This window comes from Diadema setosum, chromosome 12 (assembly GCF_964275005.1).
Source record: "Diadema setosum chromosome 12, eeDiaSeto1, whole genome shotgun sequence".
NCBI classification, from domain to species: domain Eukaryota; kingdom Metazoa; phylum Echinodermata; class Echinoidea; order Diadematoida; family Diadematidae; genus Diadema; species Diadema setosum.
Genome location: NC_092696.1, coordinates 27,876,943 through 27,902,486, shown reverse-complemented (window position 1 = coordinate 27,902,486; position 25,544 = coordinate 27,876,943). Strand labels below are relative to the sequence as shown.

The window sequence follows — 25,544 nt, the reverse complement described above, 5'->3', positions numbered from 1 at the left end:
TTCACACCCCAATACACAACCACACCACACAGAGCACTCAAAACTAAAGTAGGCTGGCCAATCTACATAATATCAAATAAATGTTTAACATGTAGTTTAATAAATTCATTTCAAATTGTCTAATAGATATTTTTTACACTGAACTTTGAACCTAGAAAATGTTGTACTGTTCCTAATGTCAACAGGTAGTTGGTTCCATTCTTTAATACTTTGTCTTTGACATGGTTAGTTACAACATGCGTTTTGTTTTTGCTTGTGTTTTGTGATCATATTCTATTCTTCATCCACACAAACTAAATAGTAGAACCCGAAAGTGTGTCATTATCAACATCGTTTGCATATCCTCAGTGCACAAGTGCTTTTTGACTCGCACTGATCATTATGAAATTGCTTTGTCTCGAAAGATGTTAATTTGGATGACGACTGAGTTGTCAAATGATCGAGTATGGTATCACATACGTTTCCATTCTAAACAGCTTTTCTTACTTCAAATTACAGATGTTTTTTCTTTAGAAATTAAAGGCAACCTATAGGGTCCTACACAATACCAAACGTAAAAATCGTCTCCATGTGGCAATATTTGCACGATCGGTTTGACTTTTCAGTTATATCAGGGAGGTGGGAACCCATGTAGGGTCCTCCCTGGTTATAATGTACAATTATTTGATAGATAACCTCATATGAATCCCATGCATTTGATTTCCCACGGCATCTAATCAGGGTCGGTTACGTTATAGTTATTATAGTTGATGAATTCCCTTCCTAAAATAAAAGGGGGTGGGACTGTTAATCTTTTGATCGGCGAACATTTTAGGTGGAGATCATCATTTATGTTTGTTTGGGGTTTTTGTTTGATTGTTTGATTGTTTTTTACTGATAATATTGTGACCAGTTGACAGTCATGTTTTCTATTTTACCAAATATTTCCTTTTAAAAAGAAAGAACAACATTTTCAAAGTAACTAAATCTCATCAGAAAGGCAGAGTACAGTTTTGGTGCGAAGGGGAATTCAGAATTATTTTAACTTAAAAAACAAAGATCAGAAACCACTTCTGGAATGAAAGAGCATAAAATTTATTTTAACAGGAATTCAAAGTTAATTTTGATTAATATCAATTTGAAATGGCTGAGATATTCAAAAACAAAGTATAAACAAATTTGGTTCTAATGAAATGTGAGTCTCAAGTTTATTAGGACGTTTTTTTGTTTTTGGATATCTCAGTCATTATAATTCTCATCAAATAACTGAACTTTAAATTCTTCATATGCTCTTTCATTATTTCATAAGAGGTTTCTCATATTGTCTCACAAAAATGAGTCGGGAACTTGAAGCCCCATCTCAAACAAAATATACCCTACCCAATATACTCAATGTAAGACAACGCGTCCCTTTCTCATCCTCTTCGATGATTAAATGATTATCATGACTTTGTGATTCAAGAACAACTTGCCTGTGTATTTTTATAGGCATTGTTTTAGAGTAGGCCTACATTTTCTTTGTCTGTTCAACTGAAGAGGAAAAGGCTTATGATTTAACATGAAACAGAGAGAGAGAGAGAGAAAGAGAGAGACTCGAGAGCAATAAGATATTATGGCAGTATTAATCTTAATAGCCGTTAAGAAGAAAAACACCGCCAAACAAGGAATAGGAAAGTGAGCGCATTCTGAAATTCCCTGGAGGAAGAAAAATAGGCAAGACTAATACACATTAATGATTAAAAGTAATAATAAATATTACTGATAAGAACAATGTAATAAAACGATAATGGTTAATAAAGTAATATTGTTAAGAAAAGAAGATAGAACCAAACAAAAAAGAAAAAAGGGGGAGGAGAGGAGGAAGAATGGTTGGGAAAAGGAAGAAGGAAATGAAGAGAACAAGAACAAGAGCAAAAACAAGAACAAGGGGAACAGGTTTTTAAGTTTAAAAAAGAAGAAAAACCAGGAGAGGGATGGTCATAATGAAATAAGAGTTTGGAGTCCACCTGGGGGAAAACATTTGTACTAACACAATGGTACAGTATTGGTGGAGATGAGAATTGGGCTTTTAACTTTTTGCGAGATACCAAAAAAACACTTATTATATAGTACAGAGCATACCATTTTAAGAGAAATTCAAAGTTTATTTGATGAAAATCAGGTTTGGAATGACTGAAACAGCCAAAAAACATTTGTAAAACAAAGTGATTGTAATAATGTGGGTCCCTCACTATTATTGCTCTTTTTTTTCTTTTTTTTTTTTTTTTTTTTTTTTTGGATATCTCAGCCATTTCAAAATCAATTTTCATCAAATAAGCGTTGAATTTATTCCTCATGGAATTACATGCTCTTTCATATTTCATAAGAGATTTCTCATTATCTCACCCCAAAATATAGAAACCTGTAATTATCTCAACCAAAACTAAGTTACGATCCCTTTAATGTGTGTCACTGCATGGTGTGCATGGGTGTTACACAAAAAAAAAAAAAAAAGATTTGTCAATGAGTGATCTTTCATGTAGGTGAGTCTTTTTTTTTTTAAATAAAGTGAATACACATACCTTAATTTTTCACTTTCTCGCCGTGAAAACGACAATATTTTGAAAATTCTATGCACAATTTTTTTTTTTTGCACTTCATGGGGATAGGAAACTGCTATCTATAACCCGCGCCAAGATGGTAATGATGTTCATAACTTTGATGACAATTATTCATTATTATTGCATGTACTGTCATTTTCAGTGTTATTGTTATCATCATCATCATCATCATCATCATCATTGATCATTATCGTCATCGTCAAACATTGTCTTTCCAGGTTCTACATAGCGTCAACGGGATCTTCCTGACCATTTTTATAGATGTGGGTATTAGGGATCCTTTGCATGAAAGTCTTATGAGAGACTTTTCGCTCATGCATAAAAGACACATATTATAGCTATACATAACATAAATGAGCGACTATGGCCATTCTGAGATTTATGTAAAAACTTTTGTCATTTCATGAAACGGACCCCAGGTCCATAATACATGATGTGAACATCAGTCCTGCACACAAATCTATACCTACACGGGACGTGTACTGCGTTACAGTAGTAGTATGGAGATTGCGACGTACGGCTCTGGAGGGCTTCATTGAACAGCGCCATCTTTCGAGTGCATCGTTCTTTTTCAACGCGGATGCGGCAGCAGCGCGACGCGTCCACAAGAGTTCTGTGGACGCGTCCCGACGTCCGTCGCCGCCTCAGGGCCGTGGATTTGTCGCATTGATATCGCATGCAGGAGAAAAATAGTCCCCCCCTTTTTTTTTCTATTCATGACACCATCGTTATTATACTTTCCAACTTTCTGATCAAGGTACAACATTGAGTATGGCAGAACATCAATAATTTATGATCATCATTCAAAGACCCATACAGCTACAGGTCGTCGACGCCGCTGAAGTCCTTCAGAGTACTAGGTTTCTTCAGTTGGCATTCGCTTCAAGTCGACATCGACTAACAAGCAAATCAACAACAACACCAACAACAACAACAAAACAACCTTAACTACATATTTTTTTTTTAAATATTATATTTGTCACTTTTTAGCCCCCCCCCCCCCCCCCCCTGCGCCGGCCCTGCTTTTAGAATGTCTCTTTCAAGTTTCAATCTTTAAAAGAAACACATTCACGTAAAGTCAGTGATATACATTGTAGGCTACAGTGTACAGGAACATACTATGAAGAGTTTGTTTGCAAAAACCGATAAGTCCATTTTTGAAGATTTTGAAGTACGGTCTCGGTCACAAAGAAAAAAATAATACCTTTTAAATGATATATTGGTCACTACATATAAAGGTATATTTTTGAAGTTATGGTCAAAAGAAGCAAAAATTTTCTTATTATTCCCTTTATTTTTCTTGACCTTTAATCGCAAATATCTCCATTTGACAAATATGGACTTATTGGTTTTTGCAAACAAACTCTTCATATCCATGTATATCGCGTATAAAATTGCAACACGGGTTTGCATTGACTGTTGTGAGAGACATAATACAGCAGAGTATGTTGAACAAGGTCACAAAAGTATGATACAGGTTACTAGTATGAAGTCAGGATAACTTTTACTTTTCACAACGTTTGATTTCATTGTAATAATATTTGAAAAAAAAAAAACTAACATAACAGTTTTTTTTTCCAAATCACGGAGTTATAGATTTTTTTTTTAAATGGATTATTGCGAAGTTCAGCTCAAGGGCCTGAACAGAGACGTGTGGTGTTCCTGTTAATAATATTTGTGTTTTTTTTTTTTTTTTCATAATATGCGGTCTATTTTACAGCTAGTTCTACTTTGATAAACACATCTTATTTAAAACCACACTATCAGTTGCAGGTCTCACGACCCCCGAATGTGCACTATGTTATCATGAATGCCATGAACTTGTGTTAACTAGCAAAGTGATTTTGAAAAAAAAAAAGAAAGATACCAGTGCATGTGTCTAGATTTCACTGTAAGCCTATTATTCATTGCATAGTAAAATTTCCAGAGAATTCAAAGTGTCAATAAAATTCTTGTATATTTGAAATAAATCCATATTTTCATTCACAAAAAATCATTCGAAACCCACCATTCAGCTTGCTTCAATAATTATTGCAATGATACACCACTTTAGACTGCCAAATGGATATTCCTCGATCTTTTGAGAGGGAATCCTTTTATGAAATCATAGAGAATGAAATGAAGAAATTTAGCAGGCTCTCTACAGCATGCACGACAGAGAAATAGTGCCAGATAATTGGTGGGTGAATGGAAAGGCTGTTTTTCATGTCATGTCATTTTACATAATTGAATGCATGTATTGAATATCTGAGTAAATATAAGATGAAATGATATGTTTATTCGAAGGATAGAAGGATAACACAGAAAATATTTATTTTAGGGGAAATAAACAAGAAAGAAAGCGAGACAATGGAAAAGGACATAATTGAGGAAAGAATTTGTAATTCAGAATGCATCTCCAAATAAAAACAGCCGTTGAAAGATGTCATTTGTGGGAATTTCTATGAACGAATAGATCATGTGCATAAGAGTGTAGTAGAAAAAAAAAAAAAAAACCTAAACAACAAACACACAAGTTTGGATCCAGTGTCTTGTTCTTGCAACTTTCGTATGATTCCATTTATCACTCTTGCACAGCGCTCTCGATTGCATTGGAAATGACCCTTCTCTGCGCAGTACGCACGTATACGATGCGCTCTTTGCTGAAGTATGATCGGAATTTTCAATATGGCGGCTCACTGTGCTGAATGAATTGGGAAATATTATTTTGCCATGTAAGCTGGAATTTGGACCAATAATCACTGATGGACATGTCGCGACTGGCCGACTATTTTGTTGTGGTCGGCTATGACCATGATAAAGAACGTAAGTGTCCATGCTTTTTCATAACGAACGCCATTTTAACTGGGAAATGTTTTGGTTGCGAAATAAGGGTGTGTGTGTGTGTGTGATGTTCAATACGTACATACGCTCGGCAGAGCGCTGGTACGATACGGTCGGTGCACGGATGGGCGTCAGTTACAGTGTGTGGTAGGGAAGCCCATAATCTTTTATACGCTTGCGGCTTTGTGGCGGTGCAAGTGTGCAGTATGTTTTCGGCCAGCTTCTTCCGCTAGGCCGAACCTGGGGCCACGCTTGTGCGCGTATCGCTGTTACGGTCTTGGTGTCATAAACTAGATAGATGAGAGATGTAGACCTAAACTTAAGTTATTGTAGTAGGTCCTAAATGAGATGTAAAGGTCCACTCCCTGTCCTGTGCATTTCCACTGCACTGGTAAACTTTATAGTAACACCTTCCATATCGTATTTGTGCCTTTCAATGTTACCAGAACTTTAACCCGTTAGTTGCTATGTAGAACCTGACCATTCTAGGGCAAAGTCAAAGGACTAGACACTAGACCTCTATGTGAGCTAGGGTTTCTAACCCTAGCTCACATAAACCATTATGAATTACCTGAATTACCTATGATGACGCCCAGTAAGTTGAAAACTTGTAGAGGGCCATTCAAAGGATTCAATCCTGAGCCCGAGGAGATCCATGTGATGTACGTATCCACGGGATTATCAGTTATAATGCAATCTGGATTAAATTTGTTACGCTTCTGCTTCCAATGTCAGTGATCATTGACAAAATTTAGAGACACCTACATTGTAAGTCACTAAGTGGTATTAATGTCACCTAGTGTCTAAGTGTTTGTGCATGTATTTTTCCCCATCTTGTGAAATCTCCATCTTGTCAACATGATCTAGGAGAGCTCTCTTCTACTAGGTCTATTGGCATTATCCCGAAATAGTCCACCACACACCACTCCATTCACTGTCATTCATTTTGTCATAGCTGATGACTGCTTTCCACCTCCATAGACTTTGCACATAGTGAAGAGGCACTTGCAGACAAAAGGGGACCAATATCACGATTTAGCCGGTCTATTAACGTCTAGACGTAGGCCGCTATGTCTTATTAACATTATTGTAATTAAAGGCAAGACTTTATGTTCCTACTGATAAAATTATATACCCCACCACTTGCCAAATGTGAGTGTGTGCATGTGTGTACATCCATGTATCATAGACTCTACAGTGCATGGATACATGTGTGTGCATCCATGCATAAAGCTATTAAACAAGGCATGATAGGGCATTGTAGAGTGGTATGGCAACATCAGACTAGTGATATTGCCTTGTAATGAAGGTGATAAAAATGTCTGGTGTGATACTCATGGTAGCCTCTTCAGTTTATGTTTATTCAGTGAACCCTAATATCCCTGCATTACCAGTGCCCATACAACAAATGCAGTGTTTAACATGCAACCTGGTCAAGAAAGACATACACATGTACAATAGTGAAGACTGTTCCAGTGAATAATATTTGTGGAGTTTCAGGATACACACACTTTAGTAGGCAGAATACATTACATACCCACTCTGGACTACTGCAGTCCAGAGTCTGACACTCCTGTGTGCGGTGCAGTGCTATACATGAAATTTATTACAGACACTGGCAAAGAATGGCGAATGAGGAAATAGGCGAGTTGAACTTGAGGATTATTCACTCTGGCAGTGAAAAAATGACATTAGGAAAATTTCTACAGTTGCTAGGCAATTCTGAAAAAAGAAAGAAGATAAAAAAAAAAATGTATTAAATCTTACCCAAAAATAAAAAATGCAGACCAAAGTTTGAATTGTTTCTAACTTTCTGTGTAACTTGCTGTCATGATTTGCAGTGAGGAAGCCGGACTGCAGAAAAATTTGTTATTTGTTGTTTTTTTTTTTTTTGTCATTACATTTTCATCCACTCAACATCTTACTTCCTCCCTGCGTCTAGGGCCAAACATAAAACATTGTACTCTAGACTCACTTGGTTTCCACCTGCTGTACAACATATGTCATAGCAATAGTTCCAGTTATTAAAGCAATCTGCTGTAGAAGTGCATATTTTTGCTCGAGTAATTTCTTGCACTCTGTGGAGTAAGATGAATTTTGTGTGTTATCGATTCCGCGGAATCAAAACATTACACAGCACTTGGTACATCAAACTCTAGGCAAATATATTTGCGTGCTTTTACAAGTATTTTCACACTAGTTTCTAGTTTGCGCGAAATGCGCAAACATTTCCACACCGTGAAAATGTCCACTTTTACGGTTAATGCCACACCACTCGAACATAAATGCCCACTTCAGTGACCAAAATTTTCCTGTGATACTTTTACTGTCACAGTATTTCCCACAGTTGTAAAAAGTGGCCTCTTACTCATCTGACTTGAAGCCCATACTCCACAAAATAGACTACATTATTGTACATTCTTTCAGTGGTACACCATGCTTTTTGGAGGTTAGACACATAGTACATTGTGCATTGTACCAGACATTTCTCATGGACACATGTATTTAAATGTTATGAATGTCGATCATTTGTGGGCGAGGAATAAGAATTAAGACAGGCTTTTTAAAAGCCTTTGTAGTTTGACTTTTGATTGTGAGTATGTTGGATAAGATCACTGAGCATGCAGATCTTACATTTACTGTATACATGATTATATAATGTTCTGTTGCATTATTTTCATCCAAACTGACAACCGATATACGTGTACATGTACAGCTACAGTTCTGTGGATAGAGTACATAATGTACATGCCATCAATGTCCAGTTACTGTAGTCCCACCTATATAGCAAGATAGTGACCAGTCTCTTTAATGTCAAATGTAATGTATCCGTATGACCGAAGGACAGATTTCTGCAGTAAAATAGATATGCAGGTACCTCAAGTCTGCAAAGGATGACTGCACCTTTGGTCCCATTGACATCATAGCCTGACTGGTGAATCCTCTTGAGTATTGGAGGCAAAAAAACAAAAACAAAACAGCAACAACAACAACAACAACCAACAAACAAACAAACAAATGAAAAACAAACATCCCAAAAAAAAGAAGAAAGAAAAAAAAAAAAAGAAGGAGCAGTTGTGTATTCCATAACATAACATTTTTGCTGATACTGGGACATTGTCCATTTGTCCTGTGTTTAAATGAGAAATTCTTCTAAAATTTTTGTCAGAGCATCACATCGCATTATATTCCTCCCACTTGCCCAAATTGTATTCAGACAGAGTCGTTCTACTTTCATCCATCACAGACAGGTGCCCCTCTGTGAGTCTTGGTCGACCGTGGCAAGTAGATAAATTGTAGGTACAAAGGTGGGTTTGTACTTTGTACTACACTGTGTAGCACCCTATTTTCCTCTCGACAATTGAATGCTAGGATGAGATTCCTCAACTATTATCAGCATACAATATGCAATTGATACATAGTATACACGTATGAACACTTTGTGTGTGAAATGTGCAATATGCTACATGTAGCTCGAACACCAGGGTTATACTGAATGGCCCGAATTCACGAAGGTGGTACAAATGAAACCATGGTTTAAACCATGGACAAAAACCATGGAGCGCTAAGTGTCACACGGAATATTTCCTTACGAAATTGGTCATTTCGTCGACAAAATGACCGTTTCGTTAATGAAATCATCATTTCATGGACGAAATGTTCATTTAGTTACAAAATGTTGTCATTTCGTTACAAAGTAATCATTTCATCGACGAAATGACTGATTTTGTAACGAAGTATTCAATGCGCCACTTGGCGCTCCATGGTTTTAGTCCATGGTTTAAACCATGGTTTCATTTGTACCACCTTCTTGAATTCGGGCCAATGTATTTAGTGATATATTGTCAGTCCTGAATGTGCTAGTACAGTAGTCTGAGGCTGTATGCACAAAACAAACAAACAAACAAACAAACAAACAAAAAATACAAGTATCATGCCAGAGAACGTCTCTAAGCTTGCTTTTTTTTTCATTCATTGATAACTGTGACAAAGGTGAACCTGCACATGCAATGTTAGTGGTGTACAGGTAAAGTTTGAGTGAAAATTTGGTAGGTTGATTAGTTCAACACCCTTGTCCAGGGTGACAGTGCACATTATGCCTTTCCATAGAACCAAGCAGCAGAGTGTAGATTACTTCCCAATAGCTGGGGCAAGGTTTCTGGGTTTCAGTTCCCTCTCCCATTGGAAAGGCAAACCAAGAGAATGTGACAAGAATGACAAATAATTTGATTGCTGCTCTGAACCATGTCATGTGACCTCTGTGTCAGTGGCATTTCTGTCAAAATTATCCCTCTATCATGGGACTCGTGTCAATGACATGATGAGCCGCCATAAATGTCGCTCAAGAGCACTACAAGTGACGAGGAGACCACAGACAGGATGAAATAAATGCCTCTACATAACATTTAGTCAAATGAAAAATGGGAGTTTTATGACACATTGTGATACCGAAAAGCCATTTTTTAGTGTGCTGTGATGGTCATTATGTACAGTGCCCAGGAATGATCAAATCGGGAAGCATTTAAAGTGGGATTGCTCACCGAGGGTACAATGTACTGAATGTACACTTTATGTTCCTTTAAACTTTATGATAAAATCAGCCGTAACTTTTTAATTTGTTCACAAACATTTCTTCAACATCATGCATCTGAAAAATACAACATCAATTCATTGCACTTTATACATTATCAATATTTGCTGTGGCAATGACATGACTTCTGAATTCCTCCACCTGGGCTAAACTGCGTCATTAATTCTGCATTTGCTACCGAATTGATTTTAAGCATGAAGTTGGGAGCATGGGGTGGGGGGGGGGGGGGAGGTGGAGTTTTATCTCTTGCCTTAAATGGCAGTGTTTTGGCTGTATAGCTGCTGTTTCTTGTATTTGGAACTGACATGATTTTCTTGGGATCAATCATGTAGCTGGAAGAATTTTGAGGGGTTCTTTTTTCCTGAACCCCCACCCCTCAACTGGGGATCCGCGACCCCGACTGCAATCGATCTAACTGTCAGTTAAGTAATTACAGCCTGCGGGAGAAATGTATAACGATATCTCAACGAGCGACAACTCTGTAGGGGTTAAAGGGGAATCCAACCTTACGAATGTGCTCTGCATGCTATGCATTTATTTCAAATATAACAAACGGAAACAAATTTGATAGTACATATAAGTCACTGAAAATATGAGGTTGTTGAGACTTCACTAAATTTCCATTTTTTTTCTGTCACTTCATTTTCATCCAGTCAGTACTTGAATCAATGAACACTCTCCCAAAGGTTACTTTTTCCTTTTTTTTTTCTTTTTTTTTCAAGCAGGTTGATCACATCAATGAAGTGACTTTTCACCATGTTGTACAAAGATGTTGAATTTTGTGCTAGGTTTTTTATCAGTAACCTCCCCCTCTCTGTACAAATGGATAGAGTTGTAGAAAGGTTGCAACTGCTGGTCTGCATTTTAACAAAATAACAGTTGTGATCTTACAATACATTTGTACAGAGGGAGACCATGATTATGATAGTTGAGCAGAGTACATTATCATCCCTCTGCTTTGACAATCTCTTGTTTTCCTGATGAATTTTGCCAGAACTTTTTATGACTGTGAAAAATTAAAGAAAAAAGAACTGATATTTTGGTGTAACTGACGTAACTGACTTGTGACCAAATGCCATTTGACTTTTTTAATGTGAAGTGAACAGCAGAAGCTTAACTCAGTCTGGAGTTGAGAGATGCTTTGTTTAGACAAAACCGTTAGGTATAGGTGACCATGAAAATATCTATTTACAGATATGTGGTTAGTTTGCAGAATAAGGACTTGAGTGTTGTTATCGAGTGGGTTCAATAGATATTGAGAGGTAGCACAAAGCCCCCGTTTACTATGCCAAGTACAAGCAGTACATTAGTTGCCAGTGGCAGCAGCAGCTGTAGAATACACCCGACTCAGATATGATTAGTTAATCAAGGACATGCTCTGGTGATGGCTCTATTTAAATGAGGTTCTAGAGTGCTCCCCCCCCCCCTTATTCCCCCTCCCCCCTCCCCAGGAGTGCTTATTGGATACACTATACTGATAATGATATAAATACGTAGTGCGCACATCAGATGAATGTCTATGGAGCTCTCTCTCTCTCAAAAAAGACAAAACAAAACATAGCTCTACATTGTGAATCCTTTACCACCAAAGAATAATATTATATACTGTACATATTTGTACCAGTATGAAAATTAAATGATTGCATTTTTATTGTCACTCTCTCATGTGACCCAGAGCTTTTCTTGAATCTTGGGAAGCAAAACAGTGCATATTAAAGTGCATTGTATTTCCATATCAACCAGTTATTTTTCTCTCTGTTGTGCAATACAATACCTCTGCCCAAATGGCTTCCAAATTGATGATATATTAGTTTGCTTTGTTTACATTGTTTTGGGGGTTTTATTTGCAATGAGTAGATCACTTGTCAAACAGCCATTTCACTGACTCACTTTGCATCAAAAAGCTCAAAGGCATTTATGAGAGATTTTATTATAGATATTTGTATTTCCTTGGTCAGACCCAATTTACTGTATCATCCATGTCAGACATTTAGCCCCAATGAGTGGAAACCATGTACAAACTGCATTTTTGATCTTTTAAAACATAGATTTTGCTGAAATACATACATTGTAGACAGGTCTGTGTAAAAACTGAGTGCATGAAAAGCATTGATATCACTGGCAACCATTTGAAAAGTTGATGATAGAACCATGTCTTTTCTCTCTGATAATTCTATTAAATCAAATGCACCTGTCTAAATAGTTTCCTCTACTTCAGTTGTTTGTCCATGTACAAGTTATGTACACTAGGTCAGGCCAATCTCAGACTGAGATAAGCAGCTCTAGTGTTACCCTGGATAATCCTTGTATTTTAAAGGCATTGTTTACCGTTTGCAGATGATATAAAAACCCAGATTTAGTGCTTCAAAATAGTTCTAAAATGTCAGGGATCTAGAAGCAACCAGTGTAAAAAAGTTAATCAGTATAATCAATGTTATGTATTATCAAATATACAAAACGTTAACAATAGTTATAATCAAATTGTTCCTACACTGTAGACTATAAAATCATCTACAGATATGGTTTGATAAGAAAAATGGTGATACGAGGTTGTATCTCCTTATATTTTAGGCTTTATTGCAAAATTTTTATATTATAGTAGAGTGTTTTGTGATACAATCAACCTACACATATGAATCAAATGTGATTAAACTCAAACATTTTTAAAATCACTTCTCCTAATGGTAAACAGTACATAGGCCTACGTAGGGGCACAGAATAATGGTTCAAACATGTACAACATTTGTCTACTTGGGACTGCTGGGCAACTGATTACACCATAGTTGTACAAAGTGTAAGGTGGCAGGAACTTCAAAGTGGCGGTAGGGAAAGAAAGGGCACAAGATTTGATGCATAAAAAAGTGATGATTTCTCAGGAAAACACAAAAACATGTACAAACAAACAGACACCACTCTTACTGCCGAGCTACATCGTGTATAATGTTGTACAAGGCAAAAGCAGTCAAGTACAATTGTACCTCAGGAGGTCTACAGCATTTGGCTGAGGGATGACACTCAAGTTTAAAGGCATTGCTGCTTGTGAGCAACTAATTCCATCCTGCGTTGTGCAACTGCACACTTTGAAATCTGAAAATCTAATAAAGCTACTGGCTAGGATGCTGAAGGAAGTTGGTAGATGAATACATTCACAACAATACCAAGTCCCTGGAGTGCCTCAAAAGCCCCACTTAATAGACTACCCAGTGGTGAAGACAGTGGGTTTCATTACACCCTGTGAGCTGCTAATTGCATTAATCCCCCTTGCATGGACATACTGGTGTGGTGCTTAACACCTATTGTGTGGGGGAGGCCCTAATCTCTATGTTTTAATTAATTGCTCCATTGATAGTGATCCCTGTATGAACTGGTAATCTAGCCATGTCTGTATCAGGGACATTTGTTTGTTATGTTTATCTGGGACCCCTTCTTTATAAGCTCTGCTTCTTTTGGGGTCCCAAACCATTCATTATTCTTAATGCTGTATCCTTTTGTAAATTGTCAAATGTTTAATGAATTGGTTTAATAAAACTTGAACTTGAACTTGTTCCAAATAGAATGTGCAAGTAATGCTATTTTATGAGGGTTTTTTTTTTTTTTTTTTTAATGCCATGTGGCACTCAAGCATGCAAACAGTTTATATCCTGGTGGCAAAATATTTTTTTTCTGGGAAACAGAACCCACCATTTAAAAATAAGGAAGCTGTATGATGTGCAGTGTACAAGTATGCCTTGCCATCACACACATATGTGGGCACGGCAGCAGCAATGTAGTTTGTACTGTTATGTGCATGGTGCACAGGACTCCATTAGCAACACAGTGTTTGCTTGACTGGAGAAGCTTATGTAAATCAAACTGTCAAGGCCGCAATTTAAGGCACCATCATTAGATTGGGAAATTGTATCATTACACTGCGTTCAAAGGAACTCATATAAAACTCACTGAAACACCAATTGATTCCAATATAGTTGTAAGTCGGGCATTTAAAGTCCATTGATTATTTTCTAGTCCTTAAACCCTGTGAGAAGCCAATGATAGCATTGCATTTTCAAACCATCTCTCTTGTACATTGTACGCTGTAGTCTTGAAAAAATAAGAGATTGTTTAGCCTGCAGTGTTGTTGCTAGGCAACACTACCCTTTAGTTTGAGAGTGAACCTTTATGAAGGAGGTGTTATGTCATAGTTACAGTGTATACTGCTGAAAGCTGGTCAGTGAGGGCTAAGCAGGATTTTGATACGTGTGAAAATCTGACATGATTGACTTCGGGAGAAAAATAAGATTGTGGTTCTCTACTGACAAGCTGTTGTGCTTTATACTACATGCAGCTTGAAATGAATACATAGCGCTGTGGATTGCCACCCTTTAAACCCAATCTGATGATCTAAAGTGTCTGTGAATCTAGATATATACTGTAGCATCCTAAAAGCAATTTGGGTACAAAGTTATCTCTCAAAGTGTCCTTAAAGATTGTGTTGTATTGGGGGTATTGCACAGAAAATACTGTAAAAATACTGAAAATACTGTAAAAGTGGAAATTTTTGCGGTGTTGAAATTTTCATGCATTTCGCGCAACCAGAAACTAGCGCGAAAATAAAATCCCGCGAATATTTTTGCTTGCCATATGTTCCTGTGCGTGATGTCTAGATTCCGCGGAATTAAAAACACGCGAAACTCTTCTGACCCGGCCAAGCGCGAAAAATTAGTTGCGCCAAAATATCCACTTTTACAGTAACCTATCATCCCTGAAATGTATCGTTGTATTGTGGAAATGTCCACAGAGAAATTTGATAGAATCTTGAAAAATATATCCATCAACATTTGGACTTGGCGGTTAATACAGTGTACAGTACAAGCTTGCAATAATGCAGGGAGATTATGTGCAATTATGGAGAAAAATTTGAATTTAGTATGCGATTTAAACTTCTGTGTTAGTTTACTTCTTGTGTACAAACACGCAATATACAATGTAGGCTCTACATTAAAATGTAGACAGGATTGCATTGCCCGTTAAGTTCGATTGAATGAGAAAGATACAATTTACAATTGTACAGCTGTATATTGTGTCCAGGAATGAGACTACAAATGTTGTAACGCAAGAAGGTGGCTGAATGGAATCAAGACTGGTGCAGAGATAATTTGCGTTTTGGCCACTTGAATTGGATTGCACTGGCTGACTGGCTTGTTGCCTGGCTGGCTTGCTGTATCAGTGACAAAATACTCCATACACAGCTGTGGAGAAGCCTAATCAGTGTAATGGTCGACATGCTATCCCTCTGTGCATCGTCCTTGTCCGCTTTTAAAGGGATGGTGATACAACTCAGTGTCGTTTTACAGTCTTTGGATCATTTTCACAGGTGTGTTGCCATTCCGGTGGTGGTTGCTGGTGTGTGTGTGTGTCTGTGTCCACTGTATATTCTATCAATACGCAGGCCTGCAATACCGTTTATAACAATTATTCATCGTTGAATGAAAGAGTCTTTTATAAAGAACTTGAAACGTATGATGTAAAAAAAAAAAATGATGTGTTGATAGTGGTATGTGTGTTTGCGTGCTACAATGGACAATTATTCTACATTGTACAATTGATTTACGACATACAGGTTTCAAATACATAGATCCGTGATCCTGTGATGCTCTGGATTGCAAAGTTTTCCTTTCCCAGTTGAGATGATTTCCCATTTTATTTTTGTCATTGCTACTTTTTTGGGGGTCATTTCCTTGTTCCTATTTCATAAAAGCAATCATTTTGGTGTGAGATCATGTATTCCCCTCACCGCTGGCACTCACCCTAAAAATAAATGACTTCTTCAGTGTATGCACCATACCATTGAGTTTCCCATCAAAGCGCTTCTTGCAGAGCTGCCATATAATGCAAAGTGCATCCATAACCTTTATGTTGTACACATAGCCAGTGGCTGTCAATGTCTTATAGCTTGGTGCTAGTTGAATGTAATGAGAAGAATGCTGCCCTCAATGCATGCTCCCCTGTCATCCGCATGCCATTGGGTGACGTTGTGAAGGCAGCGGAAAGTTCTATGCGGCCCCAATGACCTCCGAGCAATTAATCATGTCACAGCACAGGGCCCTAATGAGCATTATTTGACATTTACAGAAATACAAAGGTTCTTTTTCGTTACGATGCCCACCGAACGATAACATGTGAGCCCAGTTCAGCTTTCCACCGCACATCATCAATAAACCAGTTGAAAGTTGATAATCATTTTGTCGGGGGAGAGCTGTGTGCCTGGCATTAAGATGATAATACTGTAATTTATATGTGGGCGATGTGTTTTACACAGCTATACACTTGTTACCAGCCACAAGTCCGGCGATACAACTGTAGTTTTAGTCGTTCATGAATCTGGTCCAACATGCGATACCGTTACCCTTTCCAAGTTCCTTGTGAAATACGTACAGTTGTAATATCCATGAATTTGGTCCAATATCATGGATACCCTTTCCAATTTCCTTATTCAGTTGGATCACTGTACTTTAAGAGGGTTTCTGAATATTAAAAACAAATGAAAATACTTGCCCTGGATTTCTAGTATGCAAAATGTTCCTGTGTGACTCACACAAGTGAAATAAAACTTTACAGTGTACAAGTTTGTTGGGTGGGATGGGTGGAGGGGGGGGGGGTAGGGAGGGAAATCATGTGTAATGTACTACACTGTACTTATCATGCTGTAGTGTTTTAAATAGCAATGTAATGTCATGTTCAGTATTGTACAGTAAGTGTGTCTAGATGTGACATAAAAACCATGAAGTGAGCATTGCATGGCACTGACACATTTAATACTGAAATGTCCCATTCATGCTCTAGAAAAGGAATGTCTGCTTGCCTTTGTTCAGGATACGGTAACTCTCTCAGGCCCATTATTTAAAGCTATTAAAATTCTATAGACTCTGTCTGTAATATGTTACTGATGGGACTGAAAAACATGAATACAATATGCTCTTTATGTACACAGTATGTCCATGGAACTACTTCCTTTTAAATTTTTGGAAGAAATGCCTTGTTCTAGATTTGATTATGTACTACATGTATAAAACTGAGGATGACAATACTAATAAAACCAGGACAGTGTCATGCTTGATACTTGGTGATTGATAATGTTAGGTACATACTGCTGGGTGGTGCATTAAAGTATGTTCATCAAAAATGATTGATGCACAATTGAAAGTGATCTTGCATCGATACCAATTTATTACAAGCTACATGTAGCCTTCATTATGATGACTTCAAGACTTTGATCTCCCAAAAGGTGATATGTAGGCCTATATGTTGTATGAAAATAAAACAATCTGAGAAGTATGTACATTGTAGATCAGTGAATGACAGAGAAAACTTGACACATGTACAGGTATACAACTTGTGTTTGATATACACCATGTAAGAGTTAAGTACAAATGTACAATGTAATGTATGTGATTATAAAAGTTTTAAAAGAATAAGGCAAACAGGCAACTCTGGATGACTTTGCCTTTGAGCGGCTCTTAATTTCTTTTGCACTCTAATTTGATTAATTCCTATTTTTATCAAATATTTGGGCATGGACAGACTAAATCCACTGGGAGAAGGACCATACTGGCGAATTTTGGTGTGCAAACCAAATGGAGAGTTGCTTTAAACACCAAAGATCACAGAGTTGCCAATTTGCCTACTCTCAACTTTTACAAGCCTTTGATTGATGATATGAGTCCTGGGCCCTGTTTTATCAAAAAATATTATCAATTTTAAATTTCCTTAACACACAGGCTGCCATAATATGATAGAAATCAACTTTCTAATCAATTTTAACTTTTCATAAAACAGGGCCCTGTCATATTTTTTAAAATGATCACTTGTCTTCATCCCTGATATTTCTGTTATCATACAAAGCAACATAATACCATGATCGAATTCCCCTTTAACGGCTCTCAAAGTTTTCTCTTGGCTCAGCTTGGCGTGGCAGCGTGCCCCTGGCTGTGGGGTTCAGTGTGTAGCTGGTTCCAGTCAGCTCGAGTGGAATCAAAGCCAATCAGGCGTGACTGATATCACATGTTATTACATACTCTACATTCGGTCTCAGCCAATGCATATATTGACTATGGAGTGCCAAGATACACATGGAGGCAGATCCTCTGGCGGCACTATGGGGGAAACCCTGTCTGCGCACACAAGCTATGTTTCATACTATGGCGTACACTATGTGGTAGCATAGTGAGAATTGAACTTTGTTCCCTGCACAATGTATTACCGTTGTATACTGACATGAATGCCGCTATATGAATCTATTCTCAATGCTTTGTTGTATGGGTATGCTCAAACATGTGATATGCGTAGGGGTGCTTTTCCTGATCATATGGTGTCTTCTGACAAGACAGAAGTCTTAGGTTTCCTTTTTTCCCCTCTCTTTTATTGGGATTTTCAAAGGGTATTTGGGATAGTATTTTTATCTATACTCATTTTATTTTCTTATTTTTTTAACAAAGATTTTTACTGAGGAAAGACGTTGACATTGTCATGAAATAATTTGGAAATGGTTCCCCAACTTATATAGAAAAGAAAATATGTTATTAAAGAACATTACTTGTAGGCCTATACTGTTGTGTACAATCTCTCTTTTCTCTGTGTAATATGCATACCATACAATGAGTAACATAATAAACTTCATGTAAAATTACATGTAGTGTGATAATAGCATACTGTACCTGCATACTACAGAATACATTGTAGCTTTAGATACCCTTGCAGTGTAGGTGGAAGTACCCTTTCTAGTGTTCTGCTGGTACAATTTATGGGTGTGATTTCCAGTAACAGGGGGAATACCATGTTGTCAAGCCAGCCAAACAGCAGCTACATTGTACACTCATGTTGTGCAATGTAAATTGGAAAAGTGCCAAACAAATTCACATATCACATTAACAATATTTTCATCATAATCTTGGTAATCATTTTATCATTCTTCCTATGAAACCATATTTGCAGATATGAACTGTAGTATCATGCAAAATTATATACTGTACACATTCTCTTAAAAAAAGAAAAGAAAAAAAGATCAAACAGAAGTCCATCTGTTGTCTTTGGTGTTGCTATGGTGATGATGAAATAGTTTGTCGCCTTCTTCCAGGATAGATTGCATTCTCCCGACAATGAGCTTCCTCTGTGCATTAAAACTTGTGTAGTCCGTGTCATGTCATACATATTGTAACTGTACATGCTGTATGCCGTCATACACACGTGTGGTGATTATGCAATTTTGCCTCTTGATTTCTCTGAATGGTTTCTTCAAATTATTCTTGGGCTGGTGTACACTGTAAATGTTATATGATACATTTTGTAGTTGTTTGATATAGTACAGTACTTCAGAGATGCCAACTGTTCCTTTTTTGCAGTATCTTGTACTTGTACATTATGTACTTGAGAGCTTCTTTTTTTGCTAATAATGCAGGTCTCATGAAAAAAAAAGAAAAAAAAAACCAACTCTTTTCACCCAAATTATGCCCGACACATATGTCTACACTACACTAAAGGTGTAAATATTGTCTTTCTACCCACCCACACCCACACTCACACTCACACACACCCACAAACAGCCCTCAGAATACTGTAAAGTAGAATATCTTCGCAGCGTGACATTTTTCTTGAATAGGAGCCGACATTTTTTTAAATATTTTTTTTAATGGCATGAAATTTTCACAAATTGCCCATGGCATTCAGTGCACAAAGCATCAACAAGAACTTTTCTGTTTTTCTGTGCATTTTAAGTTTGCGAATGTTGGCTGTTGCGAAATTCACAAAATTGAAATGCACACAAAAATTTCTTTCAGTATCAAAATGCAATGCTGTTCTTTACACAAGGTTGGCTTCGCTGGCACTAGCCTTGTCGTATTGCTATTTAATAAGCAGTGGGCTGCAGTCCATTCTGCATGAAAATGCAGACCATAAAGGATGTGACAAGGTCACCATTTCTCCATCCTGCATGTGAGTACCCTTGGCAAATAATTCATGTTGTCCATTAAAAGGAGGCAAGAGTGAGTGAGTTGAGTGAGAGAGTATGGATTTACATGTTTCAGCAGGGTACTACATGTACATGTAGGGCTCACACCTGTAAATAAAATGGAATGTCCCAGACCCCTTCACAAATTTGTACCAAAGATACCAAAATAAATGAAGAAGAAAATTTTAATTAAAAGTCATTAATGCAGTTTGGCATAAAACTGAATAGCTGCAGATATTGAGTATGAATTCCTCTACAAACTGCATTTTGGTTTGAAGATGAAAGCTTTTCTCATGGAATTTGAAGGGACTATATTTCATTGGGTGCGTGTACGGAAAATAGGTGATTTTTTGAGTGAACTCGTAGTCTCGCTTTGCGGACCCTTGGACAGAGTTTGAGCCGAAAATCCTGCCTTGGAAATTTGATGGATGACAGGGTATAGCTCACTTAAAATCCAGGTTAGTGAAGATGAAACACCTCATTTCTCCCAGCTATTTTTCAGAATTTTTTGAATTTTGAATTTTAATACACGTCTCTATATGGGGAATTATTTACCCGTGTGAGCCCTGTAACAACTAACATTGGCCGACGACACTTCCAGTGGGGGAGTGCTGGTGTGTGTGATGAACCATGCGCTACTGTAAAACAAGGAATGTTTGTATACAGTATTTCAATTTCACAAATTTTGCGAGAGCCGAGTTTCGCGAAATTAAAATGCACGCTAAAGATCTTGTCTACACTATATGCATTGAATGTTGGAGGCAACTCGCGAAAATTTCATGCTACGAATAAGGCCGTTGGATCCCCTTTGTGAAAACTTCATGCTGCGAAAATATTGTGCTTTACAGTAATTAACACATCGTATGTATCTTGACCCTGGTATCCATGCACTAGGAACACTATGTTTTACAATTGTACACTGCATTAAAACATATTCTGCTGTGAAAGGCTTACATACTGTACAATGTACAACGTTATGTCACAATATTGATGAGGTAGATGACATGAAAGTAATCAATCAAGCAAGCAAAAAAAAAAAAACAAAACAAACAAAACACACACACACACACACCACAAAACAAACCATTGGGACAAAGGCTTCAGACTAGCAACAATTCTAGTGGAATGATAGATTTGAAAATGTTTTGCTGTGTTATGTGTAATTTGAGCAGGAAAAAGGAAAGAAGGGGTGGGTGTGATGAAAAGGATCCAGTATCATGCACTGCATGTTATGATATCATCATGGAATGCTCCAATATCACTGTAATTTCGAAGGTTGCCAATATGTCACATGGTACTACCCATGACCTTTTACAAGGCCACCTCCCCCCCCCCCCCTTCGAAATACGAAGTGCAGACACAATTTATGAAAGTTGCTGGTTGCTATTGATGCTTACATTGTACAACTGTAGGCCTGTAACGTTTGATGGATACAATGAGCTGGTGTATATATTGCAATATAATGTGAAAATAGAATTTAAATGTCAAGATTTCATGCTGCGTATTATGTATGCTGAAAAAAAAAGGTAACATGGAAGACTTGTTTAATACAATATGGGTGGAGGGATATTTTTGTACATTGGCAAAAGCCCAACTGAAAAAACTTATGTGGTTTTTGGCCCACTACTTACACTAGCAGAAAACCCTGAACAAGCTGTCATGTTTGATTAAGTACATTGTAGCTGCTATGTCAACAAACTGCTTTGTAAACAACATGTAAAATGTTAAAATGTCACAATATTATTATTATAAGAGACTGCACAGTATATTATAGGGACACATGTTCATTGACTCCCAGTATTCCCAATGATACACATGAGTGCAGAGCTACCACTGACTCCATACCATATATTTTAATAGTGAGCATAATTTTTGTGAATCGGGACTTCCTGACCAATTCGCGAGTGCGTTAAATTCGCAATCGCAGAATACAGTACTGACCAGAGAAATGTATATGTGCACGCCACATTCATGTCAGGATCAGAGTCAATATTTTCGCATGTAATAGCAAATAGTACGTACCTGGCTCACAAAATTTGCAAAATAAAACCTTGGAAAATAATTGACATTATTAATACTGTACGAGCTGAAATTTTCGCGGTGGTTTTATTTTCGTGAATTTCGCAAATCACCTTTGAACCACGAAAATAACAAGCGAAAATAACAACGCGCAAATAACTAAGTTCGGTTAGACCCTCGCAACTGCGAAATTAACAACACGCGAAAATGTCCGCCAAGTAGCAATTCGCGAAAATATCTGTACGCGAAAATTTCAGCTCGTACAGTATACAGTATTAAGTCTTCCTAATTCTGTTGGGAACTCCCTGAAGTGAATATGTTACTGATCCTGCATGTCCTGACAAAAAAAAAAGAAGAAAAAAAAAAAGAAGAAAAGTTAAGAATCCTCCCTGCTTTCAAGTGACAGCACTTAATTTTTCCCTTTTTAGCTGCATTTCACCAGGATGCATTGATGTTCACACAACAGATCGCTTGTTTGGAATATCCATGATTTTGATATGATTGTGGGTATCCCTCAGTTGTTGTGTTTTTGTATACCAAGCAGGGCCATCATGGAAGACCCCCTTTATGTCACTGAATAGTGAGACTCTGTACATCATGGAAAAATAGAGAGAAACTTGAATAAATGGTGGAATGAAGGAGAAAGTGAATGCATAAGTAATGAATGAATGAATGATGGAGAAACATCCATGAAGTTGTACATTGTGAATTTCAGTTCATGATGGAATGGTCTTTGATTGGTTCAGACGTCTCTTCTCCTCCCCAGGTCCCTCGTGTGCAGCAGGGGCCTTCGGAATGATCTCCCCAGCTAGTGATGGGGGGACGAGACTGGCCGCGGCTTGGAGTGCAAATGGTGCATGCAATGCAATGCCAGCCATCCTTGGGAAATGACCAGAATTGTCAAAATACCGCACATAGTGCGGATAGCTGAGCATTTGCCCCAAGGTGGAGAAGCGGTAGACGGGGGTTCACGTACATGTAGGCAGAGCACAATGCACATTGTACAGTGCATCGCATCACGGCCGATGTGTTCATGTGCTGTTTCACATTTGAAATGATGCCCCCATGTTCAGCCATTCACCATATTGCCTTACTGGCAGTGGAATGGAAAAATGCACTATACACTCTTGGTATGACCTCTCTCTGTCTCCCCTTGGCAATTAAACCGCATAGGATGTCAACGGCATTTTTTAAGGGGATGGTACTTGTATGGGATACTGAATATGGGGGTAATGAAATATCGAAAACTCATTGCCAGAGAGGTAAATTGTTGCATATTAATCACCATTTGGCCTCATGAATACAAATGTATGAGGACCTGGAGAGTGGGGGGGGGGGGGGGTTGATGCAAGCAAACAAGGAGCTAACAGTTTTTATATAAAATTTCTTTCATATGATAAATCACAAAAATAGGTAGTTCTAGCAAACCCTGCTTTTTTTTTTACTGTGTTTTATGCATGCATCAGATCTGAACTGCAGTTTATACCCCATCAGGATTAGAAGAACTGAAACTATTGAGAGTGCAGTTGAATGCATGACAATACAAGTAGTATAGGTAGTAAAGACTTTAAACAGACCTATTTACAAATCAATCAATCAATCAGTCAGTCAGTCAATCAGTCATTTTTATAGATCACCTCTTTCATTATTTGTGTTGAAAGTGCATGCATACATGTAAAAGATGAAGTGAATGAATCTCATGAAGGATCGTATGTAAATATAAATAGTAGAACTTTTCACACAGAAAAATCACAAGCCAGAGTGTGTTTTTTCTCCCTTTGCGTGAAGATTCCAGACATGATTTGCAGCATGGAATACTGGCAACCTTAAACTCACAAGTTTTTACATTTTGATCAAATAGGCCCTATTTATTTACTACTTTTTTTTTTTGGGGGGGGGGGTTGAAGGAAGGGAGGGGGTGGGTAACTTCCACTCAATTTTTACTTGTAGATTATATTCTCTGTGGCCATACATTACCCGACAGTAGATACGATACAGCAAGTGTATGTTGACGCACAACATGCACATGCATGTAGGCGGCAAGGTTTTTGTTACATTATGGAGTTAGTACTGTTTGTAGTAGCTCCATGGTTACACCAGTCACAGAGTAGATTGCTGAGGAAACCAGTCACAGAATGTTTTGGTGACAAAGTGTCATGTTTTTTTTTTTTTTTTTTCACTCACCACCATAAACATTTCTTCCTCTTGAAGCTGCAGTATGAATGGAAAGGTCAAACATTGTGATATATCCATATATCAATGTGGTCATATTTTCCAGTGAGAATAGCCTGATGTGGTTTGTCCTGTAATCCAATAACTGCCTCATTATTTCCATAACAACAATCGTCATTATACAGATAATGAATGTTTATGAGTGCAATGGACAGAATATTTCATGAGGTGAAAGATGAAATGATCCATTCTACGAGGCACAGCTGAGATGAATGGATCAAACATTTCATCTTTCACAGGATGAAATATTCTGTCCATTGCACGAATGAAAAACATTCATTATTTTTTGTTTTATATAACGCCTGAAATAGATCCTTGTCATTTGATGTTTTGTAATGATTAGGAACAAGAGAGATCGCGAGAGTGCTCACTGAGCGCTTTACGCTGCGCTAGCGCGCTGTCGCATACACACACTGCAAACGCAAACGTTTTACACGCGTACATGTAGTTTGTTGGGTTCTCAGCGAGCGTGCAATGGAGCAAATCATATGGATCCAAAATTGCACGGTAAATGGAACCACAATTGCACGGATGATGACGTCATAGTGAAATGGGCAGAATGATCAATGTCAAACAACCAATCAAATGACAAGGATCTCTTCAGGCGTTATATAAAATACATTATAGCCCTACATAACAAAGACAGATCTTGAAATCATTGTGGAGAATAACCTAAAAAAAAAAAAGAAAGAAGGATCAAACAAACCTTATAACAAGAAGTTTCACCATCATATCGTATGATATGTCTTTAAACTTGAAACCATTCCCCCTTCCAATGATGTGCCGGTTATATAATGCGCATAAATTTATAAATATACCCAGCATGGCTCCCAAGAAAATGCAGCCAACTATGAAAGAAGAATGCAGAGCCGGGAGTGACATTGACATTAAAGTAATAGGAGAGGACTCCCCACCCTCTCTTTCATTCAGAAATTTATGGCACCCATGTGACCTACGGGGTAACAATCAAACCGCAGATTAAGGGTTTGTTGCATACCAGTTTTGATACCATCCAGCAGTAACTCGACTGTGATGGTTTTTTAAACATTGCTGAGAATGCCATATGCACTTGCCCTGTCCCTCAATAATAGTCATGGCTATCCCATCGGGAGAGTATAGGCCTAGTGTACAGGAAGAGATATGTTTTGTTTTGATTCCAGATGTTTATACTGTGATATTTCATTCTCTTTTTTTTTGAGTGGGGAGGGGGGTTGCCAAATATTAGGATACATTTCTTTTAAGATGTAGTTGCTAGAATGTATTTGTGGATACGAAGAATTATACTTCTTTTTTATACTCTGTGTGTGTATCTCATTTT

The 25,544-nt window shown here is 37.6% G+C and overlaps 1 protein-coding gene across 1 annotated transcript in view; it reads left to right on the top strand.

Annotated features, from left to right (window-relative positions):
* Positions 1–5,245: 5,245 nt before the first annotated feature.
* The window catches only part of LOC140236162 (myotubularin-related protein 13-like), a 124,571-nt gene continuing 104,272 nt past the window's right edge, over positions 5,246–25,544 (top strand). Inside the window, exon 1 of the mRNA XM_072316129.1 lies at positions 5,246–5,384. Within this exon, the coding sequence (XP_072172230.1) occupies positions 5,324–5,384 (61 nt within the window). The 5' untranslated portion in view covers positions 5,246–5,323. The remainder of the gene's footprint in view (positions 5,385–25,544) is intronic.